The sequence below is a fragment of the Manduca sexta genome, chromosome 22, assembly GCF_014839805.1.
Source record: "Manduca sexta isolate Smith_Timp_Sample1 chromosome 22, JHU_Msex_v1.0, whole genome shotgun sequence".
Lineage (NCBI taxonomy): Eukaryota > Metazoa > Arthropoda > Insecta > Lepidoptera > Sphingidae > Manduca > Manduca sexta.
This window is the reverse complement of record NC_051136.1, coordinates 10,042,340-10,058,151: the sequence shown is the minus strand read 5'-3', so window position 1 is coordinate 10,058,151 and position 15,812 is coordinate 10,042,340. Positions and strand designations below refer to the sequence as shown.

Genomic DNA, 15,812 nt, shown 5'->3' with positions numbered 1-15,812 from the left:
ATTGCATTGTTCACATGAACAATACATATTGTCGCTGAAAAAGATATCCTTTTTACTTTAATATTTGTGTATGTAACCTAAGGTTCTATGAATAATTATCAATAATAGGAAATCGGAGTGAGTTCGGTGATTTTAATTAGTTCGAGAACATCATGACATAATGTAGATAACTGAACACTTTATTGATCAAATGCAACTTTTTGCATGAAGACCTATGTTGATTTAAAATAATAAAATGTATTGATTGTTGAAATAACGTTTTATTTGATGCTTGCAGTGAAGTTATTGTAAAAATGGAAAATATTAAAAGGTGGGTAACTTGGAGCATATTTTCGACAAGTTTAATAGTGATTTACGCATCGCCGCTGCCGCAGTGTGAACGCGCCCCGGCGCGCGCAGCCGCGGATGCGTATTATCGGTTAGGTATTGCCGGCGAGCCCGACTTATTCCTGCCTGGAGAACTTTATACAGGTAAGGAACCTATGTTAATTTATACTTAGAATTTAATATGTTATCGCTCCTATTATAAAAAAATTGTACTTATACAATCAAGAGTGGAATTTTTTATCACCAACTAGCTGTTGCTCTCAGCTTCGTCCGTGTGAACAGGCTTACCCGCTACGAAAGTCCCCAATACTGTACCTAATTATCCAAAGTGTCATCTGTACGACGCTATCTATTGTAAAGAAATTAAAAACAAAACAATTTCTAAAATTTAGTCTAGGACATGGTCTATCTGTGTGGCAAATTTCATCCAAATCAGTTCAGCCGTTTCTGCGTTTACTCCTAACAAATAGCCAAATATTTTATCAAACTTTTGCATTTATAATATTTGTTAGATTTTTGGTTTCACTTGATACCGTTCGATAGGTTCGTTAATTATAATAATAGTATTGCGTCCATCGAGATATGTGTACTACGTACTGCGTCTAATATTTTTTGACATCCTATGATTAGTTTATATTTGCCACAACATTACTGGAAAAACTAGTACAAAAGTATAAGGGTAGGTAAAATATTTCTAATGGCATGAGTAATTAAAAGTATAAATAATTATTAATCAAACAGCAACTTTTTTTTGTACTTATTGTATATTTGTGTATTTTTTTTGTATGTATTAAATAGGTATTATACTTATTTTTAAATCCAAATATTAGTTATTTTTGTTAAAACTATGTAAATTAGTGTGTTACAAACTTTAAGTTAATAAGTACCAGGATTAGATTCGAACAACTTCCAAAAAATATTTTACTCACCAATACCTACTTATTTCATGACTAGCTGCCCATGGATAACAATAAATCTATAATAGGCAATAGATTATTTTCGTATCTTCGAAATCCTCGACATTAAAGATACCGTAAAGTTCCCTTAATGGTATTAATATTTTTATATTTTTAGTCTCACTTCACGGCGTTGATAGCGGGCAAGGTGCGACCCCTTTTATAGGATTCGCTATATGGGCCGAATTAAGCGCCGATTTCGGTAAAGATGGTAGTGATGAAAATGGTAAAACTACAGTTGCACCAAAATTGCCGACTCTTGGAGTTTTTCAGGCCTATGACGCTCAGACAAAGATACACGAATCTTGCGCTCCGGCTGTGGACAACGCGACCGCTCATCCTAAAACAGAAGTGCAGGTAGAGTTTAAATTAATTTTATGGGATTTTTATACAACTTACCTGTATTATTTTAAATTGTTTGATGAACAGTTTTAATTTTGAATTAGCATGTAACTGTGTTTATGTAAGATCTTTTAAATATAAAGATAAGTATAAAAAAAAATTAACAAAATTTCAGATCTTATGGAATGCCCCATTGAATGTGGCAAATACTTGTATAAGATTATGTGCCCGTGTTGGTCCCGCAATTGGCGCTAAAACGTGGTCAGTGTTAGCGCGTAAGATATGCCCGACATCCGTCGCTCCTTCTACCTTCGCCCGACAACCGCCCATTGTAGAGCCATGCTGTGCCTGCGATGAGGCCAAGTATGAGGTATGAATTTTTAAAATACTTTCTTCATCCTAGTGGCTTTTACAGTACCTAATAACGAAATATTTAAAGCCATTGTTTGTTTAGAACTACATAAAAAGGCTTTCATTAATATATTGGTAAACGTCGTTGCGTCCGGGGATCGAACCCCGGGAAATAAAAATAATTCTTTAGCGGTCCCTCGACGAACGTGATGTGCCGACGTTAGGTTTAAAATATTACTTGGTACTTATAAAGGAAAAACAAACCCATTTTATTTTTTTAAGTTGTTTTTTTTGTCAGGGGTTATTATTTTTTTTATTGAAATCAGTCTACAAAAAGGATGTGATATCGGGTAAGAAATGAGTTAGTTCATTTTATAAAAACATTAGAACCTTCAAAATTCTTTTGGGAGTACCTAAAATGTAATGGTAAATCTACGTAATAAATGATTCTATAAGTAAGTTTCGTTTTAGATTACTTTCGAAGGGCTATGGTCACGCAACACTCATCCGCGAGTTTCCCCAGAAAGTGCGCACGCGCACTTCGGGGACTTGATTGGTGCTTCACATACGGCCCAATATAGAGTCTGGCAAGAGGGTAGAGTGGCTAGCACGGGACTTCGACGCTTAGCAGACGATGGCGCTACTACTGCGCTGGAAAAAGAACTTAAAGCAGAGGTAAAATATATTATAATGTCATTTATTACATACACACTAACGCCTTTTACCCCCGAATGCGCCACAGGTGCATACACTTTACACCGTGTGTATTCCGTATTATGAAGTAATAGGGGGCGAGTCTATCGCCATATAAGATACAAAATCCAGACTCCGGGCTGATACAGAGTAGAAAACTCGATATAACATAGCCAGACACGGTAATCGCCCCTCAGCAGCACTGTATTCGTACCCTAGTACTAGAAGAAAGTAATATTTAGGATTTCTAAGTTTTCCTATTCATTGTTTGGTTTGTACGTAGCTATCGTACTGGCTAGTTAGATTGTTTTCTTCGCTAACTATTTTCGTATACTTTTGGATACCTGCATTAAAGGTATAAAAGTATATTTATTATACATATTCTTTCTAATTATGTAATTTATTGTTGCAGAGCGACCATATACGTACAATAATCAAGGCTCGTGGCATATCGTGGCAGCAGGTTGCCGGAGTTAATAACCCGAGCACGTTTGCAGTGTTTCGCGTGGATGCCAAACATCATTTAGTATCATTGGCGGCCAAGCTGGCACCCTCTCCTGATTGGATCGTGGGCGTCTCTGCGTTAGAGTTGTGCAATGCTAATTGTACCTGGCGAAGATCTGCCACGTTGCCTCTGTACCCTTACGATGCTGGTACTGACAGCGGCATTAGTTACACCGTAAGCGTTTTATAATATAGCAATAAATACCATTGTTACAATTTTAGAAAATAAGCAAAAAGAATCAAATTGCTTAACTAATTGACAGTCGCTTAGTTTGGTAATTAATTGAAGCAACTGTAAATTTAATTATAATGATATGGAGATGGAATGGATCTCGTTACTGCTTCTTGTGTAACAAGTTAACGGCATTACTCCGGTGCCTTATTGTGTATTTAGATAAAATTGCCTGTCTATCTTGCAGTCACGACGTATGCCAACTATACCAGCAGCGCCTGTGCGCGCCCTCAGGTCCGACTGGCCTCGAGACACGCGATCCCCATTCTACAGCTCTAATGTCGAGAATAGAGACCGTTCGCGCGACTGCGTCTCACTCGACTGCGACTTTATGAAAAGAGCTGCGATGCTCCAGGTTTGTTTATCGTTTTTTACAATATAATGTTGATATTTGAAGGGTCTGTAAGTGGTAGATTCGGGTTATGGTTTGTTTCGATTATTACACTAATTATGGCTCTACAAAGTTGGAAAGTGTTCTTTTTAATGGGTTTCCAATTGGTTATAAAAAACAAAATGTCGCATCGATAAATTTATTCTATAATAGTTGCACGCATTTATCTTGAACTGATTATATTATTTACATTTCAATAAATGATAATTATTGTAATAACGTATCCGTCTAAACACGGTATCCCTTAACCTACTTTGAAAAGTGTCTGTTGGTGCCTAGACGTAGGGCACGAGCACGTGCCGGAGGTGATCGGGTCGAGTGGTGGTGCGGGCGCGTGCGCGACGCATGCGTGGGGCGCGTGGGGCCCGTGCAGCGTGACGTGCGGGCCGGGCCGCGCCGCGCGACAGCGGCAGTATGTGTGGCCGCACCGCGCGCGCGCCGACGCCTGTCGCACGCCGCTCACCGACTACAGGCGCTGCCATGGACCGCGCATGCACTGCAAGTACGTCTGCTGTCTCTACAACTTACAGTATAAGTCTTATACGGTTAAGTATTCTTCATCATAATTGATGAATGGAATATAGAAGTCTTATAAAACAAACAATCTTATTTGATGCCTATTTATATCACTTCGTGTCTGTTACAGAAGTAAACGTTAGCGATGTAGTTTTTAGAAAGCATTTATTTAAGTGCTGCGTTTTAATACTATTCACGAGAACTAACGATGCAATCGGTTTTGGTTCAGAGCTCCATCGGAATACGAGCCGGACCCGGCGGAGTCGAGCGGTCCGTGCGCGGTGTCGCAGTGGTCGGAGTGGTCGCCGTGCGAGGGGTGCGGCGTGCGCGGGCGCTCGCGGCACTACTTGGCGCCGCGCGCGCACAAGCGCTGTCACGTGGGGTACCGCGCGCGCATGGTCATGGACCAGGCCATGCCTTGCGACGCTGGACCTTGCGAGAAGTAAGGTTTTTAGGCAGTGCTAGGTACATTTATACCGCTTTAATATAGTCTAAGAGCCCGTGAACCCCAGACCTTCGTTATTTTATAAAAGCTGAAAGTTTGTCAGCGCATGCTCCCAACTCAGGTAAGAAAGATGGGCCATTATGAAGTTTGGGTTACAGTGGCTTTGGCAGGTACACGGTACTAAAGGTATGTAAAATACCGATCTAGTTTCGTCAAATAATAAAGTGAGATTTTTTGGTATTATCTTCAGAAAATTATTAAAAATCACGTTATTCATTGACAGACACTTAACATAGTGGCAATTCCTTGCCAGACACTCTTAATATTCATGAAATTATAATTTTATTTACGTTATAGTATAAAAGCTGATTTTTATATATAGAACTTGGGTAATAAGTAAATGATGTTTCCTCGTTAACTAGACGTTTTTGATAGTTCCAACCCCTTGGAAGACAAGCATTTATTTATTATTTATTTATTTAACAATGTCGAAGAAATAGTTATTCTTTAATACTATTTTTTGTAGAACGGGATGTTGAGTGATTTTATTCTTGGATCTATATTGCGAAATAATTACCCGAGATAAAATGACCGCTACTGCAAAAATATATTAATGTTCATGTCTTTATTTACAGACCACGAGGACCGCACGTGAATGCTACTAACTTCGATTGGTTTTATGTGGTACGTATTAATTAATTTCCTGTAATCGTTAACATCCGTACTCACGTTTATCAGATGATTAAATCTTAATATCTATAATTAGTTATGGTTTTCTTGTTTTGAAAGATGGAGTGACGTAAAAACTAAATCTTCTAATTTTTATATTTTCATATTTAGTTATATGAAGCAATTTTTTTTAGGTATGTAAATCGTCATAAAAAGCTGTTTCTTTAATTTTACTATATTTGTATACTACTGATGGTGGTAAGTATGTAGTGGTTTGAAATCTGGCAGTGTTGCTTTGGTTGTCACCAAACGTCGGGTCGTCATGCCTAACATCAAGCATGAGTTTGTATTTTTCGTATAAAATCATATGATCGTTTTCAGAATGTAGAGATTATAGACAGTTAATTATGAAAGTGATTGAACCGTTCTAGAGTGAAGAGTTTGTCTGTTGATTATAAAAGTGTACAAGCCAGATATCCGCTTTATAATGACTCAAAACTAAGTTAAGTATAACCTTCGTTAAATAAATTTTTCAAAAAACCTCTTTAATTTTCCATCTAAAAAGAGGACTTTTCACGATATATTTATTATGTTCTCGCTTTGCTTCGTTTAAGTTCTTGCCCTCAAAAGTCCCCCAGTTTGCGGAGAAACCGCTTATATGGCAATAGTGCTATATGGTTGTGTGGTGTGGTGTGTGCAGGACACGGCGGGCGGCTCGTGCGCGGTGACGGGGTGGGGCGGCTGGTCGCCGTGCTCGGCGCGCTGCGGGCGCGGGCGGCGCGTGCGCGCGCGGCTGTACGTGTCGCGCGACCCGCGCACGCAGCACCACCTCACGCGCACGCTGCTCGAATCCTGGAACCGACGGTTTGCGCATCTGCAGAAGATCGTACGTTTTTGCTTTTGTTTTATTCATTAAGCTCGTGCCCACGAAATACCTTAGTCCCTCACGGCTGTAAACTAACTTTGATCTCTAGGATATATCATGCCTAATTTATAGTAATTGCTGCGCTTTCAAGAATGATAGCCAATGGTATTTTATAATTTTAATACAATCATAAATTTTGAATGTACTATAACATTATTCCCCAACATTAACAGTTTTGCTTCGAGGTAACTTGCTCCCTCATTATCAAATTTGCCTAAGGTCGATTTAGCTAGTAGATAGTAAGTAGGTGCAAGTAAAACTGTGCAACTTTAAAGTCAAAATATCTATGACATGATTATTATAAAATCTTATATATGATCGTGTTATAGTCACCTAAATGTATTGTAGGAAACTGCAGCGGAGAACATAACAGCTGACGATCCGGAGATAGAAAGCCTTGTGCAGGAACATTTAGAGAAATGTCAGTTCACGTTGACGCTCCAAGAAGCACTCTGCGATGGGGATGAAGAAGACTGCATGAATTCCAGCACCTACACAGGTAATGATGTACCTATTACAGACGATCAAAGAACCTTGTTGATATAAATATGTGTGATGTAAATATTTTGTAGAGTCTATTCTTAAATATTCCGTATTTTTTTTGTTATATGGTAGTGTTCTTAACTTGTTTGCAAACTTTTCTATGTCAGACAGAGTTACAAAAACTTAAACTCCTTAACTTGATGGTGGAAGAGGATTAAGCAACAATTAATACAATATAGTATATTCCACACTTCGTTTGGTGGTTATTACCTATATGGACTCTAACTTGTTGTAGAGATATGCAAGTTGCCAGTATCAGTGGGCCACTGCCGCGGGTACGAGGAGCGTTGGTTCTACGACTCTGCCCGCAACTCGTGCGAGCCCTTCGGCTTCAGCGGCTGTGGCGGCAACAACAACAACTTCCCCACCCGTGACGTCTGCTTGCAGAAGTGTCGCTCCAACCAGACCGTCGAGAGTGGTAATTTAATTTATGTATTATGAATTATTTTAACCCGCCTTTAAGAAAAGGAGGAGGTCTTCAATTCAACGTGTATTATTTTATTCTTAGCGTCGCTTAGTAGTGACTTGAGTATTGTTCCGCCGAGGTTATAATGAATAATCTAAAATACTTCGTTAATTGTTATTAACTTATTACCTACGGTACCTGACTGCAGAATATATTGTTAACAATGTTAAATAATAACATATTTATACAATTTGCGATTTTATTACTTTACATAATCTAAATACATAGTTACATAAATTAATAATTAAAGTCGTTATGTACTCATAAAAATGATGACATATGCAAGTAAGAATTTTTTTGCAAACACCATTTCTCGAGTTGATAAGAGTGTACCAAAATAAGGAAACTATGCATGGTTAGTTTTTCTTCTTAGGAAAATTTTACTACAGCTACATAACGTTACTATGTATTGGTTGACAATGTACCAATACCAAAACTACATTATATTTTACATTGTCGAGTTCAATCGTGTAATATGTTCCGGACTTATATATCAAGGTAAAAATTAATTTGAGTCGCTTTGTATACGTAGGTTTCGTTAATTTCCTTTATTACATTAATACATTCGGAAAAAGCGGACACATAAAGGGTTATAAAGTACGGAATAAATTTTCACTTGACCGACTATTCGTTAAGTAATTTGACAATTTAATCATGTAGTCTAATGCAAATACCTAATTCTTAAAGAAAGATAAAAACCCGCAAGATTCATTAAAATTAGTACAAGTCGATTAGGAATGCAAAGTACAGAAACGTTATATCAGCTATAAACGAAGTTCTTGATAAGATAGTGGTTACTACATTTTAAAATAAATTTATTTATTTCACGGACACGAATATATTGTTTGAAATGTATGCAGATGTAATAATTTCATTTTATTTTCAGTGACAACTGTTGCTAGTGAAGTTACGACGAAAAAACTAAAACCGACTCCTTCCTCTGAAGATAATGAAGTGGTACAGAACGACACACCGGTATTTCCTGGTAAAAAAATTAAGAAAGAAATTTAAAAATGTTTTACAAAATGTCGACTACGAATGCAACACATTCAGGCCACCGTTTCGTTCCTACAATAATAATGTTCATTGTTCGCCCCAGATCTATTCTGGGTGTGATGAAATACGCAAACTAGAAACAAACAGATATTCCTACTTATCGTGTCGTTAAGGTGCCGATATGATTATATTTGAGCATCTTCTTATCTAATATTTATGACGGATAAAGATATATTCTTACTGAAATTTACTATTAGATGAAGCAGGAGGTGTCTGTGCATAGTAAACAATCGATATAATGATTTCATATGATTGATATTCTTAAACATCTCATCGTTAATAACAATAAGCTTAGTAATACGTGGATTTCTTTATACGATCTCGGGCCTGCTAAAGGTTATATACACATACACACACTCACGCCTTTCACCTCCGAATGGGTAGGCAGAGGAACCCGAGGCCTCACCACTGCACTACACTGTACCGTAATACAACTACGCCACTGAGACAGTATTGGGATTAAAATTTGTGCTCGTGTGATGATGTGCTTGCCCATCACAATATAGTTATTGAGTTCTACGAATCATGGATGCACTGACCGTTTCTGAAAGAAGTCACTGCCTAGGTCTTCAGGAGTCCCATAGACGTCAATTTTGGTCTCCAAAATAGCATCTGATATAAACTAAAGTAGTTAGTTACTCCTCTCAAATGATTACGGTCATGAGCTAGTTTTCCGTAACTAACGGTTAACATGGGTTGTATCACTGTTGACAGAAGGCGCTTTGAACTGTGCGATGGGTCCGTGGCTCGGGTGGAGCAATTGCTTCGGGGACTGCAAGTACGCTGTCAAACTTAACTACCGTTTGATCATGGTCAGTTGAAATTCTTCAAAACATATTTATTTGCCTGCATTTTGGTTATATTTCGACCCCAATTAGCGATTTTGCCTTGACTTGATAATGGTATTGTTAAAGGATGATTTAATAATTGTATATTAGCAATATTTAACAGACCAAAATTCTTCACGAATTGCTACAAACTATACCAATAGATTTTAATAAAACTACATTTACAACAGAACTTGTGAAGTTCATTGGAGTGATATTACCATTCAGCACAGATCGGTGGCAGGAGCTGGCAAGTTCTGCGGTCGACTTGTGAAAAGTCGACTCTGCAAACCCACATACTGCCGTCAGATGCTGTTGGGTGCCACCACTGACGCCACCGACGTCAACAACATCGATAAAGCTAGTTCCGACAACGATTCATCGTAAATGTGTTGTACAGGTTGTATCATTGGTATACTATTTGTTTTCGACAATAACCAAGCGTGAGAATGTTGGTTTTGTGTCTTTCGTGGTATGAGAGTAAAGATGCGCCGATTTGTGGAAGATTAAGTAATGATAATTGATTTATAAAATAATTATACTAATGTGAACTAGTAAAGTAGAGTCCGATAACAACTTTGATAGTAACTTATTCTATATTCATTATTTTTCAAAGAAAGACATGATCGTTTCGGCTATAAGTATATGTTTACAAATATTTTATTTTCAGGTTTGCAATTTATTCCCAAATTATAAGTTTTGATAATATTCTACTCTGCTGGTTATTATTGAGATAGCATCATTTGTCTTCGTAGTGGTTCGATGTCTCTTAACTATTACTGCTTTATAAATAACCTCAAAACGACGCTGGCGTTTCTTCTAATAATTGTTCACTAAATGTTTATAAAGAGACATTTTACCTTATGTGATATCTTAAATACTTGTAAGAAATGTTATATTGTAGCTGATGACCTCAATATAATTCTTCTAATATAATGATGCTACCACGAAGTTTTGTCGACAAGCAATAAATGTACGAATGAGAAAGAATTTATTATTCGATTCGGAGTTAACGATAAACGCACAAAGCAGGCGTAATATAAGTAATTGTTTTGTTTTATCGAGATAACTTTCACAAAACCTGTCAATTTTGGGAATGAGTCCGAGTCCATATGATCTGTCTTGGTATAGCAGACAAACCTAAAAATGTCAATAAGGCACGCACTAAAATTAGTTAAACTCCCTTGTTCTTTTGGCCTTATACTATAATGTTGTGCGTTCAGCGGCCCTGGTGTCTTATATGGTTATATTTACATTTTAAAAGTTTTATCATGGAGTAGTTTATGGCGTTGACCTACGTGCGGTGGCCGGTGTCGCGTCGACTACTTGTGGTTTATATGATTTAATAGCGTACCTTATCAGTTCACACATAAATTTTAATGTTAAATTGAAATTCGCATAACTAAGTAGTTATAAACGATGGAACTGAACAAGATGTTATGTAACACGTGCCTCGTTCCTACGAATAATTATTCATATTTTATTGAGAATCCCATTAAAGACCAAGGGCTTTCCCATAGAATTACGTAAATTTATATCAGGAAGCGTTTTTTGTCAAGGCAGTGTCAAGTTAAAGGTTGTTAATCAATAGAAATCAAAACAACAATTTGGACGAAATATTTATTTTGTTTGTTTCTTAATCAAATGTCAACAAATCTTTGTACATTAGCTCTTATAATCTAATGTTAAGTCAACATTTACACATAAAATCCTTAATTATATTTCCCTATATAATACTGTAAAGGAACATCACAGTCGTATTTGTACGCCACCTTTCCTTTGTCACTTTAAACTAAATACTCGTACATTATACATAATAACTTATATTCCTAATATTATCAAGTAATATAATATATACTCAATTCTTATCCTATTATTGTCATAATTATCTCATTATATCAATATATCAAACGGCTCAACATTATCAATAATGCTTTAGTCGTTTTTATTGTTGATAGATATTGTTAGTAATTATTTGGCAGTGTATAATAATTATTAATTTAACAATTTCCAGTAGGTATCGCAATAGAAATGTTATAAAGTGAATGTCACTTTCTTCAGTAAATTACTTATAGAATACAATGCAGTTGTTTTTTTTACGAGAAATTGAAAACTGACTTATTCTCTTCTATGATTGAGCGTGTCTACGTTTTGACGACGGTAACAAAGAAAATCAATGTAAATGGAGGTATAATGTAATATGGCCGTACGCTAACGAGCTAACAGGCGTGGAAGAGCAAGGAGTGACAATGTTCGGGTACCGACGTCTCCCATGTTTTTATGCATCGTACTTTCACTCTTGTAGGCGGTTCTTTGTAACAGTCATGGATTAGAAATTTCACCGCGTGTGGCAACAGTTCAACTGAATATCTTTGGTTATTCATCTTAATTTATTTACGTGGTAGTAAGTTTTAAAGTTTAAAATACTTATTAGGAACTCGAAAATCATGAGTCAATTCCTTCGTTCCTAATAAAAGTACCTTAGCATCAATTATTTACTGCTTATAAAAAACAGGAACAGTTATTTTGATTTCTCACGAGACAAGACTTGGCTGACATCTGATTATTTTAGTAAAATGAAGACATTATAAAAGTATTCAGGAACTCGTAGCAAAGTTATATGCGAGTAATTGAAGGTATCTCGGGGGATTTACAACACCGGGGTGCGGTGCATTCCTTTGCGCAGGGGCAGGAGCACGCTAGATTAGTATAGTCTATCATAGCTTTCTTTTCTTCATCAGTACCTTAAAAAATGGTGAAAACGTAAATTAACTTTTCAAATGCTCGATGGCCAATTAGAGATCTGTCTCAATTTTCTTTTTTATTAAACTGAATGATGAAAACACTATATCGTCTCGTAAGACTGATAGCTTATGATAAGTCTGCTTATTTAAATAAGATAATTTCAATGCTTTATCCCCATAATATGAAAAATTGAGATCAAAAACAGAAGAATGATACCGATCACTTACCCGGCATGGACGAGAAAATAAATTCGGGTTGTAACGTCACTAGCCCGATGCCGTGACGCTTGAACACTTCGCATACTGGAGTTGAACTTTTAATATAGTCCTGCAAAATAAACGTTACATTAAATTCAGTGAAAATATAGGAAATTAAGACTTAACCGCAACTCATAATTTAATATGCCGGCGTGGCGACTGGAAAAATAACTTATTACAGCGTGCTTGATCATGATAGTTCTATGTTTTGTTACACAATATTAAAAAAGGTCCTTCAGTGGCGCACTGCGGCACTTGTAATTCCAAGGTGGCCACTAGAATATTTGTTTTACCGACCCCGAAGTCCACGGAGGCTGTTTAATATTTACCACACGTGTGTTACCATCTGCTACTTTGTTTTCTCATTTATTTTATATATAAATGAAAAACGAACGAATAATATAAAAATAGACCCACTAAGTACATCTTTAAATGGAACGTGAAGAAGCATTTAGATTAGCCGGCATAATTGTCATTACTGGTCAACATTTTCCTTGGGCTTTTTTTTAATTAATGCCAAGTTCAATAGACTCATTGTGCTAGATATGAAAAAATATTCGTACATCATGCGATCCATAAACGACATGCGCAGTGGCGACGAGCCTGTCGCGGTGCAACTGCCACACGTGCAGCTCGTGGATGGCGAGCACGCCGGGCACGCACAAAGCGGCCGCACGCAGCTCGCACGCGCCCAATCCCTCTGGCACCGTCTGCAGCAGCACCAGACCCGCAGAACGCACTAATGGAATAATATCGCTTAAATCTATGCACACAAAATTATAGCAAAACTGATAACAGTTTCTTCAACTATTCTCCAATGTTAATCCAATCATACTTTTATTCTTTGAAAACCAGTTGTAAAGACAACTAATAAAACTAGAACTAGGTGAAGTATTGTTATTTATACCTACTAATGATTATGTGCGTTTTATCTCTAAATAATACATGCAGTTTGTCCAAATAAATAAATACCCTTTCCCTCCTTCTCACACTATTTTACGTGAAGTAGGTAAGTATTTATTTAGCTTCATTACTGACTCTACATAATATAGCGGTGGCGCAATTTTAAATAAGTTTACTTGGATTAATACTATGTATAGCTTTACTTAATACTCTTATCTTGAAGTTAGAGCAAGGTTTTTGGTGCATACGTACTGAATGGGTAGTTGAAGACGACAAGGACGATAGCGGCGCAGGCTGAGAGCGCAGGGTCGGCGAGCCGAGAGGCGACTGGTTCCCATTCGGCTGTCAGTCCGGCGGCCATCACGAACAGGCTGCCTGATATAATTAGGTATATTTTATTATATTAAAACAGCTAAGAACAAAAATTCTGTATGTTTAAAGGGAAAACAGATTAGTAACTTCTGACTCTTTTATAGTACTTTTTATTTCTGTTTTATTTTTGTAGTTGGTCACTTACTTCGGTACACTCGGTATATTATTTTCGCATAAAGTCTTTTAAATGAAGTATACTATACATATTCTTCTTTGCTTCGTATCAAGGTCGATGGTTAGCCTACAGTATACGAGCTATTTATAAATGATATTTGTGTCGCTCTCCTAGTTAATAGAATATACAGTGTGAGCGAACACATTCAGTTTTGGCTTAGCATCAAAAATAAAATTGTAAACACGGAGTGTATTTTTTTATTGTTGAAACGTTTTAAAATTGATTTATTTTATCGTTATAATTATTACAAAATATTTTCCTAAAATATGGCGGGGCACTTACATTTTCATTCGTTTTATTTTGGAGTTTTAAGATTTCGGATAGGTGTTGCAGCACTTTTTTGTTGTTGAAAATTTGATTATCATACGTGTATAGGGTGAGTGAAATAATTAGTTAGGTATTCATTATATATAGGGTCGGCTTTAAAATTGGCGAGTAATTCAAATTATAACAACTTTTGAAAATTTGTAATAAAAACTTAATCAAATACAAAGATAATGGTAGATAAAAATAATCTGATACTGGCTATAATTAAATGGATACAGGCTATAATTATATGTATACGTAATCTTACGTAACACACAGGGCCCTAATTCCCTATGTCACACGTTATGACAAACAGACGTCGCGTTAATGACAGATGAAATTTGCTTACAGAATACCATTATACGTAAATTTCACCAAATAATGTAACACTTGCGTGTTAACGTAGAGAATATGACCTTAACATTGTTATTTTCATATTATATTGATACAAGTTGTTAAGCGTTAAGTAATTAATCATATACTTAAGATGAAACTTACTAGCGATATCAGTAGGTGCATGGGCCAGCACAGGCTCTCCTGAGCCAGTTTTCAGGACCACACCACCGCCCTCTGTTACGCTTAGCCGACGGCTGTAGCTTAATTCGCGACCTTAAAACAAATTGTTTTATTTGTTTGGCATAAATGTAGTTTTATTAAGTGTGTACTCAAACACATATTATTATTTGTTTACAACTTGAAAATAAAATGTTATATATTATGTTTTATGTAAAATTCAATATAATATGTACATACAATAGGTTAAAAGAAATATTGTAAGATGTAAATCTGTAAAAGCAGATAAGTATTTATTTTTCTAATAGTTCTTCTTCTTCGTCTGGTCCTAAATCCCCACGGTGGGGCAGAGGTTCCAATAGGTTTCTAATAGTTGGTCACATAATATAAACATTTGTGGAGTGGCAAAGGGACTTATTTTCGCAGCACTTGGGCATTATAAAATTCAAGCATAAAACACAAATTCACTGATAGCTGTGTATGTGTGTGTTTACTTATATTGCGAAACTTCGGTTACTTATAGTATCTACATTACATTCGTTACCTACATTTATTGTGTGACGAAAACACACATAACTCGATTTTTATGTTGTTTCTGTTCCACATTTACGAATCTAGTTTATTGAGCATGCAAATAGAATACATATTATAATAGTAATCTACTTTCAAGAAAGTTGTTGAATTAACACGATAAATGTTTTCTTTTTCACACTATACGTATAACACGTTCAGGTTATTTTGTAAATATACATGTCATAATAATTTAATATGCATTTAAAAAAGTCCTACTACATATGAAACTGTTGACAAAAAATATCCTGGGGTCTTTAAATGGGCCTGTATAGTGAAGCTGCTGCAATGCTATAGAAATGACGTGATTTCTTATGTTTACGCGAATGTTAGACATTAAAATTAAAATATTTTTATGATTTTATCGCGTTTTTAATATTTTTAATTTTCTCTCGATGTTTCGAGGACTTTGCAGCCTTCGATTGGGGTTTTGTTCATGCGCAATGACATTTGACAAAAATACAACTTTTTAAATTTTAGCTGTTGGTGGTCCGATCTAAGCAGAATGAGCTGACAGTGTCAGACTTCATGACACGAAGGCTGCAAAGCTTCGAAACGTCGGGAGAAAACTAAAAATATTATAACCGCGATAAAATCCGAAAAATAGTTTAATTTTAATAAAAATATTGATTTGAAATGACTTTTAATAATGATAGTTATGTGTGCTTTTAAACGTTAATTTATATTAACAGTAAATGAATTCACTGCGCACAGAACTAGCATTATAA

At 36.2% G+C, this 15,812-nt stretch overlaps 2 protein-coding genes and 1 long non-coding RNA gene across 3 annotated transcripts; 1 reads left to right on the top strand and 2 right to left on the bottom strand.

The window, feature by feature from the left end:
• Window positions 1–44: 44 nt before the first annotated feature.
• LOC115445846 (spondin-1) lies at window positions 45–9,633 on the top strand. Its single transcript, XM_037441274.1, is given in 16 exon segments — window positions 45–471; window positions 1,402–1,640; window positions 1,801–1,995; window positions 2,448–2,651; window positions 3,082–3,348; window positions 3,593–3,694; window positions 3,697–3,760; window positions 4,076–4,298; window positions 4,542–4,754; window positions 5,393–5,441; window positions 6,127–6,312; window positions 6,700–6,850; window positions 7,130–7,312; window positions 8,247–8,345; window positions 9,131–9,228; window positions 9,472–9,633. Coding segments are annotated over 16 exon segments (2,610 nt in total). The 5' UTR covers window positions 45–293; the 3' UTR covers window positions 9,631–9,633.
• Window positions 4,662–6,820, bottom strand: LOC119190139. Its single transcript, XR_005112779.1, has 3 exons — window positions 6,685–6,820; window positions 5,335–6,300; window positions 4,662–4,744 (listed from the first exon to the last, which is right to left on the bottom strand). It is a non-coding gene; the product is annotated as an uncharacterized LOC119190139 (long non-coding RNA).
• A 1,216-nt stretch (window positions 9,634–10,849) lies between the features above and the next one.
• On the bottom strand, window positions 10,850–15,120 carry LOC119190199 (zinc transporter 10-like). Its single transcript, XM_037441511.1, has 6 exons — window positions 15,087–15,120; window positions 14,500–14,610; window positions 13,401–13,523; window positions 12,809–12,984; window positions 12,216–12,315; window positions 10,850–11,987 (listed from the first exon to the last, which is right to left on the bottom strand). The coding sequence occupies exons 1-6, from the start codon at window positions 15,118–15,120 to the stop codon at window positions 11,860–11,862; spliced, it is 672 nt and encodes a 223-aa protein (XP_037297408.1). The 3' UTR covers window positions 10,850–11,859.
• Window positions 15,121–15,812: the final 692 nt, after the last annotated feature.

Coding starts and splice junctions, on each gene's coding strand:
- LOC119190199 (XM_037441511.1), bottom strand. CDS start 15,120: ATGTGGAACAGAAACAACATAAAAATCGAGTTAT. Junction 14,611..15,086: donor CAACATAAAAATCGAGTTAT/GTGTGTTTTCGT, acceptor ATTTGTTTTAAG/GTCGCGAATTAAGCTACAGC. Junction 11,988..12,215: donor TATTTTCTCGTCCATGCCGG/GTAAGTGATCGG, acceptor CCATTTTTTAAG/GTACTGATGAAGAAAAGAAA.